Source organism: Fulmarus glacialis, unplaced genomic scaffold, assembly GCF_000690835.1.
Source record: "Fulmarus glacialis isolate BGI_N327 unplaced genomic scaffold, ASM69083v1 scaffold44126, whole genome shotgun sequence".
In the NCBI taxonomy this organism is placed as follows: Eukaryota; Metazoa; Chordata; class Aves; order Procellariiformes; family Procellariidae; genus Fulmarus; species Fulmarus glacialis.
Window position 1 is genome coordinate 1,726 of NW_009220808.1, and position 7,788 is coordinate 9,513.

Consider the following 7,788-nt stretch of genomic DNA (forward strand, 5'->3'; position numbering starts at 1 on the left):
TGGAGTAGTCCCAGTTTTTGATCATCTTACATCTGTTTCTGGGGTCAAGATTCTGTCTGTCGGAATGGGAATATCCAGGAAGTTTCTATTCCCTGTTGGCCTTGGTTATGTGCAGGATTGTAAAGTGGGAAAGCGAATGATGAGTGCTGTAGGTCCAGTCATTTGCAAATAACCAGATTCAGGAATAGCAGGCCTGTACCTGTTTGTTTGGAGAAATTGTGGGGTTTTTTTTCCCCAAGTAAAACAGTGTCTGGTGTCGTTCCGGCGTGACCAACAGCTCCTGGTTCCAATGATCTTCCCCTCTTCTCCCACAGAAAGTGTTTATCATGTTGGGCTCTGGGTTCAAGGCTGAGCGCTTGCGAGTCAACCTGCGCCTTGTCATCAATCGCCTCAAACTGCTGGAGAAAAAGAAGAGTGAGTATTTGAGGGGGCAGGTGTGACCCAGCATGCTTTTGGGGCTCAGGAGACTTGAGGAGAAGACTTTTCTGGAGTCAGGGTGCTTTCATGGGCCGAGTATGGAGCAGCCTTTTGCTCTTCCGTGCTGGACCCAGGCCTTGCAGTCTGCCCCAGTGTGTGAGTACCCAACGGAGCAGGCTGGCCACAACGTGGCCTCTGTCCACCTTCCCAGCAGGTGTCAGAGTGCAATTTGTGGGGTGTATGGGGTGGTAGCTGTGGGCCCTGTGTGGAGGGACATGCCAGTTTGCCCTGGGGGTCCTCTCCTGGGCCTTCTGTGCCCATAGCGTAGTGCGGAACTTCCTGGGTGCTGTGGGAGGCTCTCCTGTGCTGTCCTGCCCTGCCCAGACACAGATAAGATCCCTGGTTCTGATTGACTCTGCAGGGATGTTGAAGGTGTAGGAGTGTTACTAGTGGCTAAAAGCCCACTCTCCTTTCTCCCATGAGTTGGGTGTGCTAGGACGTAGAAACAAGTGCTCCACCAAGCCATGGCTCAGTATCTCGCACTGCAGAGGCTCAATGAAGGAGAGAGAGGAGCTCATAATGGCTTTGTGTGTGGTGGGGACTGTGGGCGGGTACGGAGGCAGCAGTCCCTGCCAGCACAGTGACTGGCTTTGGGGATATGTGCTGTAGCTGAGCTGGCCCAGAAGGCAAGGAAGGAGATTGCAGATTATCTGGCAGCTGGAAAAGATGAGCGTGCCAGGATTCGTGTGGAGCACATCATCCGTGAAGATTACCTTGTGGAGGCCATGGAGATCCTGGAGCTGTACTGCGATCTGCTGCTAGCCCGCTTTGGTTTGATTCAGTCCATGAAGTAAGCTCTGGCCTAGACGGTGTGCTGTGGGAGAGGGTCCAGGCCCCTGGGCTCGGGGAGGGGTACTGCTGGGGGGCAGGCCTGGGAAACAGAAGGGCACCTCTTTGTCTCAGTGTCCTGGGGCCTCCAGAGACCTTTCCTTCCCCATGCAGGGAAGACTCTGGAGCCCAGCATGGAGAATGGGGACTTTCAGGCGATGCAGATTGAGGGCAGCAAAGACTAGGTGCTTGGTGTGGAGATAGGATTGTCTTCTGTTGTCCTTAGGGAGCTGGACTCTGGCCTGGCAGAAGCAGTATCTACACTGATTTGGGCTGCACCACGACTCCAGTCGGAAGTGGCTGAGTTGAAGATTGTGAGTAGGGTTGTTTGAGGGATGTTACGTGTGCAGGGTGGGGGTGATGCTGCCAGAAGCTGGTGGAAGCCTTTGTCTGGGACTCTGACATTAAGGCAGAGGACATGTTTTTATGGGCTCTGCAGATGGAGACCCCAGTATAGCTGTCCCTGGAGCATCAGGGATAGCTAAGGCTACTCAGCTGGGGCACTCAGTGGCAGAAATGAGGGTGATCTGTGGTGGAGGGGGAGGCGGGCAGCTGTAGGGACTACAGCAGATGTGCAGTGTGTGGTGGGGGAAAGCAAGGGTGTGCACGTTCCCAGAATTTCTCTCCTGCTGCAGGTTGCTGACCAGCTGTGTGCCAAGTACAGCAAGGAGTATGGGAAGCTGTGCCGGACAAACCAGATTGGGACAGTCAATGACAGGGTAATGAACTGGTGGAACAGCTGCAGTCAGCTGGAGCTGGCAGAACAGACATGCCTGCTGTGGCTTTCTGCCCCTTTTTCCTGTGGCCAGTGGCTGATGCCTGTGGCTCACTGCAGAGTAGGGTGGGCCAGCTGTGCTGCTGGGGGCCTGCCTGCACAGGAGCATAGTGCTGAGGTCCCTGGCAACGGGGCCCTGCCGTGCTGGCTGTGGATGGAGAGGAGCAGAGCACGTGGAGCCCTGGCCTGTGGTTGCCAGCAGCCTCCTCTGCAGCAGTGCCGTGCTGGGAGGAGAGGCCTCCTCAAGGCTGCCCTGTGCTATCCTCAGCAGGTGGCCCTGGCTGGGATAGAGCTCGGCTGTGCTGCGCTGCCCCAGTCCTGCTGACTGTCTCTGCACCCTTGTGTTCCAGCTGATGCACAAGCTGAGCATGGAAGCGCCGCCCAAGATTCTGGTGGAGAGATACCTCATCGAGATTGCCAAGAACTACAACGTGCCCTATGAGCCTGACTCAGTGGTGATGGTGAGTGAGGCACCGGCAATTCTGGAGGTCCCTTCTGTGTTCCAGTGGCTGAAATATCCCATTAGTTGTGTGCGGGCTTTCAGAGCGCAGGGCTGTGGCATTGCGGTGAACTCGATGGTAATTGTGCTTTGGTATCCTCTAAACAGCCCTAGCATAGCACGATCCCTGCTCCTTCCCACAGCCCTGTGGCATGTGGCTGTAGTTAGTCATGCTATAGTCTGGTTCCCTTTCTGATTCCCATTAATATCACTGTGTAGCTGCTGTCTGTTCTGTCCTTGTTGTGTTGTCCCATCTTGACCAGTGACAAATGCTGCATCTGATGCTGTTCAGAGGGCTGTGATCAGAATAGATCTGTGTGTGATGAGCAGAATTCTTCCACCCTCTCCAGGCTGAAGCCCCTGCAGGTGGAGAGGCAGATCTGATTGATGTGGGATTCACAGATGATGTGAAGAAGGGTGGCCATGGAGGGGGAGGAGGTGGTGGATTTACAGCCCCGCTGGTCGGTCATGATGGAATAGTACCCATGCCAGTGATGATGCCTATGCCCATGCCAACACCAAATCCACCCTTCTCCTATCCGCCTCCAAAGGGACCGGTAAGTGCCTTTCATAGAATCATAGAATAGTTTGGGTTGGAAGGGACCTTTAAAGGTCATCTAGTCCAATCCCCCTGCCGTGGGCAGGGACATCTTCAACTAGATCAGGTTGCTCAGAGCCCCATCCAACCCGCCCTTGAATGTTTCCAGGGATGGGGCATCTACCGCCTCTCTGGGAAACCTGTGCCAGTGTTTCACCACCCTCATTGTAAAAAACTTCTTCCTTATATCTAGTCTAAATCTACTCTCTTTTAGTTTAAAACCATTACCCCTTGTCCTGTCGCAACAGGCCCTGCTAAAAAGTTTGTCCCTGTCTTTCTTATAAGCCCCCTTTAAGTACTGAATGGCCGCAGTAAGGTCTCCCCGAACCCTTTTCTTCTCCAGGCTGAACAACCCCAGCTCTCTCAGCCTTTCTTCATAGGAGAGGTGTTCCATCTTTGCTTCGAGCATTCCCTTTTTCTGTGGAAGATTCCGATTGTGGTGCTTAGCCCTGTGCCTGCTGATGGGGAAGTGTCTGTACCTGATAGCTTGATATGTCAGAAGGCCATTGTGTTGCTGTGAGACTGCATGGGATGGGAATTGTTGGCAGTGCAGCTGAAGCTTCATGTTGCTCTTGACTGTGGAGGTTCCTACCCCTGTCCTCCACCCAGTCCTCTTTGCCTTCAGGGAACAGAGGAGTCCAGACTTAACTCCTGAGGCAGTCTTCTGACTGTCAGGCTTTTGACCAGGGGTTGGAGCTGCACTTTGAAGTTGGTAGGCTGGTAGTATGCCAAGATTCAGTCAAGGAAATCAGGTGAGTTTTGTGGGGTGGGAACAGCACAGAAAAATGCGGACGTGCCCTGCCTTCAGACCTGCATGGGGAGGGGACCAGGCCAGTGGCTCTTGGAGATGATTTGTTGCGAGTGTGGAAGGTGGGAGCTGAAAAGAGCACTGTTCTCTGAATTCAGTCATTTACAGGATATCTGTGTAGACTGAAGAGTGGCAGAACAGTGGGATGGCTTAAAGTCTTAATATGGTCCCAGCAATGCTGCAGTGTTTTTTGTGGAAAATCTGGGCCAAGTATCATCAGATGGCTGAAGGCCCAGGCTGAGGACTTGTGCCAAGTCTAGGACTTTGAGGCACTGTTGTGTTACAAGTAAGGGTAACACAAAGCCTGAAGTGAGCCAGAGACCTCCTTCCTGTTTTGTGATACTACACTCAGGAGAAATGGCTCAAGTGTGCTTAAGGCAGAGTATTACTGTTTTTGTCCTGGTACTTCTAATGCCTTGAAAGATTAAGTGTTTAGTCGTGCTGGTTCTTTAGAATAACCCACAGACCTGTTAGCTGGGTCTGGTTGCTCCAGGTGACTACATCTGACTGAATACTTGAGAATCTTTTCCTAGTAGGTATAAGCTATATCAGGTTGGATACTTGCCTGCGTTTATCTTAGACTACTCGTCTCTGACTGCAAGAGCAGCTGTAGGTGTATTGTGTCCCATGGTCGTTCTCCCAGGTGAGTAGTCTGGTGCATGACTGTAATCTCTCTCTACAGGAGAACTTCAATGGCCTACCAGTGGGGACCTACCAGCCTTTCACTAACATCCATCCACCACCAATTCCGGCAACCCCACCAGCATACGAGTCTGTAAGTGCCTGAGCTGAATCACCATTGTAGGCAGCAGAGGGAACCTCAAAAAGAGTGCAGTGGTAGCTGTGGAAAAGGCAAACATTCATTAAGCACATTGCTGTCAACCTTTGGAGCTTTTGGGGTGGTGCTTGGCATTGCTTATGGGTGTGGTGAATCACTGGATGTGTGTGATGGGAGAATGACTTGTGAGGGGAAGTTCCTTATTCAGCTGTGTGTTTTGGCTGCAAAGGAAGGCCAAGATCTATTTTACTGCATTGTTAAAATGGTGATAAACAGTTAACAAGTAGAGTCCACAAATCCTGTTTTTTTGCAATGTGAAGGATTTATCACCTTCAGTCTGTTTAATTATGGCTTTTGAACTAATTCATAGTTAGCCTGGATGAAAATTTTGGCTGACCCATCTGATGTATGTTTAAACACTCTTCCTTTCCCAGACTTTTCTCGGTCCTTGGGGACAGCGAAGGAGAGGCTGGAGTCTTCTCTTTCTATGTTTGTCTATGGTTTTTGTTGCTGCAGTTCATGCTCATGCCTCTCATTTTGCTTTCAGTGACACGTTTCTTGTTTTTGCAGTATCCTGAGTAGGGATGAGCGTAGCCAAGCACCTGTGTGTGCTAGCACTTTGTATTAGCTGCACAGCAGCCTTTTAGTCCAGGAGATGCAGGCACAGATGCAGCAGTTGTTAGCTGGGTAGAGATAGATGGTACTGACTGCAGCCCACAGGGAATGAGGAGTTATAGCAGCACAACTGACCATGCCGTGGGCCTTTGTCCCAACCGGACCAAGACCTGAAATGGGGTCATTTCATACCTTGCTACTGCTTACAAGGACCTATCTATTCTTTGTGAAAGAAAGGAAGCAGTAGGATGAAGAGGGCAGTCTTCTCCTGCTTATGTCTCTGATAAGTGTTTCAGACCTGCTAGTGGTTATGCTCTGTTTATCCAGTTCCAGAATATGGCCAGTGAAGCTGCTTTGATTGACAGGGGGGCAGAGGAAGGTTGAAGCACTGCCTCCTTCTCTTGGGAGGAGAGGCAGATTCTTCTGAGTGTGCTGGAAGCCAGGGTTGTCCGCCTTCTTGGGGAGGGGTGGGGTACGCATTGCTCTGTATGGATTGGCCGCTGTTGCCCATGAGCAGTGCCTGTGCACCTGCGTGATTCTGTGCCTGGTGAGAGAGAGAGCTGTAGTAACTGAGTGTCTTTTCCAGATTGATGAGCCTAATGCTGACAAGGACGCTTCTGCGCCGGTGGCTGGTGAGTATGTCAAGAGGTATGGGAAACCTAGGGTGGTTAGGAGCTGTGGTTAGCTTGGGATCCCAGTGCCCCTGGGAGGAAGCTTTCCATATAGGGAACAACGTGTAGGACTCGGCACATCTTGAGAGCAGGATTTGACTTTAGAGAGGACTCTGACGGAAGTGGAGGGTATCCTCTCAAATCAGGGAGGATCCAGACTTCCACTGGGAAACTCAGGAACTAGAGTTTGACTTCGGAGTCAGTACTGGGTCTCCAGCTTAAGCTGTCTCATCAGACCAAGTATAACGTGATGCAAGATAAAATGAGAAAGCAACAGCTCTAAGTGATAATGTATTTTTACACAGCGTAAATAATACTGTTCTGAAGCAACAGAGTGAGAGAAGTAAGCACTAAGAGGGTAGTTAGGTTTGTTTTAATGTCAGAGTTGAGGTTGCATACAGCAGAGCAGGACTAGTAAGAGAGAGCTGTTATCCCATGGTCCATCTACGTAAAGGCTTACGAGATGCTTCATGCATCGTAATTGGATCATAACAAAATTCTCCTGCCTTGTACAGTGTGATTCTGCTTTGTGTGTTTTGAAAGCACTTGTTATCTCTAGCAGTTGATAAAGGCAGAGAGGGTTTTTGGAGTAAGTAGACCCTTGCCAGCTCCAGCAAGGATTTCTGCCGATCTAATGGAGTCCTCTGGGGAGTGTTGGTGATGCGTGCTGAAGAAGGTGGGCCTATGGGTGCACTGGATCTGGCTGTATGCTTCAGTCTGACAGCTGGATGACAGCATGTGATACCTGCACGTGTCTTTCAGAGGTGCTGGACTTTGAATCCCCATGGTGCAGTCCAGCCAGTATAGGCACGTGGGGGCTTCAGCCTACCTGCAGCTGGCTGTGGGCAGTGGAGGGGGATCTTCTGCTGTCTGGTGTAGCCATAGGATAGGGTCACCAGTCTAGATCTGCCATGGCTGCAGCCTCTTGCAGCCATACAAACCTGAAACCTTGTGTTTTTCTCCATTGAGTCTATGTGCGGTTGGAGTTGCAGGACCACCGGTCCTGTTCAGAAAAATATATTGGTACTGCCTTTTTGGTAGAATGACCTTTCTCTTGTGTGGCTCTGTTTGGCCTGGTGAGAGTGTCATGATGGTGAGGTGAAATGATACTTTTCTTGTTCTAAATAGGACCTGGGCCCAAGTCAGAAGTTTCTCCTAAACCAAGAGCTGGAGCTCCTAATACCTTTGATAACTTTGTGCTGCCTGAATTACCATCCGTGCCAGATACGCTGCCAACAGCGTCTGCCGGCGCCAACTCCTCTGCCTCTGAAGACATTGACTTTGATGATCTTTCTCGGAGGTTTGAGGAGCTAAAGAAGAAAACATAAAACTGACTGGGCTGTAACTCCAATGTGAGGGGCAGGAGCTGTGACAGCTCCTTCTCTCTGAAACACTCCCCTTGAAATTGGTTTCCTGTATTAACCTCAAATGAATGCGCTCTTCTTTTTGAGCTCTCTTCCTGCTGTACTTAAACCAAATGCTGCTGCTTTCCCAATCTTTGTTGCTCCAGGAGGTGAACTGCGGGGAATCTTGTGAGACTGGAGCAGGGAGCAGCCCCTGTCAGTCTGGGTAGCTCTATGGGAAAGCTGCGCGTGACGTTCTGAGTGCCATTCCTGGCTGCCTCCGCAGTGGCTCTTCCCCAGAGAAGGGAGCTGGCAGCTGAAATGTGAGAGGGCTTTCTCCTCTCCCCTGGTGGTCTTGAGGGCAGCAGCATCCACAAGCTGCCCTTCTCCGCTTGG

General features: G+C 51.0%; 1 protein-coding gene across 2 annotated transcripts; it reads left to right on the forward strand.

Annotated features, from left to right (window-relative positions):
• Positions 1 to 319: 319 nt before the first annotated feature.
• On the forward strand, positions 320 to 7,559 carry IST1 (increased sodium tolerance 1 homolog (yeast)). Of its 2 annotated transcripts, XM_009580887.1 has the most exons (9): positions 320 to 414; positions 1,087 to 1,267; positions 1,532 to 1,619; positions 1,941 to 2,024; positions 2,431 to 2,541; positions 2,930 to 3,136; positions 4,668 to 4,760; positions 5,965 to 6,010; positions 7,178 to 7,559. In XM_009580887.1, the coding sequence occupies exons 1-9, from the start codon at positions 327 to 329 to the stop codon at positions 7,375 to 7,377; spliced, it is 1,098 nt and encodes a 365-aa protein (XP_009579182.1). In that variant the 5' UTR covers positions 320 to 326; the 3' UTR covers positions 7,378 to 7,559. The 2 variants fall into 2 exon arrangements, with proteins under 2 accessions (XP_009579182.1, XP_009579183.1); XM_009580888.1 differs by lacking the exon at positions 4,668 to 4,760 and having other exon boundaries at positions 7,178 to 7,377.
• Positions 7,560 to 7,788: the final 229 nt, after the last annotated feature.

Coding starts and splice junctions, on each gene's coding strand:
- IST1 (XM_009580887.1), top strand. CDS start 327: ATGTTGGGCTCTGGGTTCAAGGCTGAGCGCTTGCGAGTCAACCTGCGC. Junction 1,620..1,940: donor AAGTGGCTGAGTTGAAGATT/GTGAGTAGGGTT, acceptor CTCCTGCTGCAG/GTTGCTGACCAGCTGTGTGC. Junction 6,011..7,177: donor CGCTTCTGCGCCGGTGGCTG/GTGAGTATGTCA, acceptor TGTTCTAAATAG/GACCTGGGCCCAAGTCAGAA.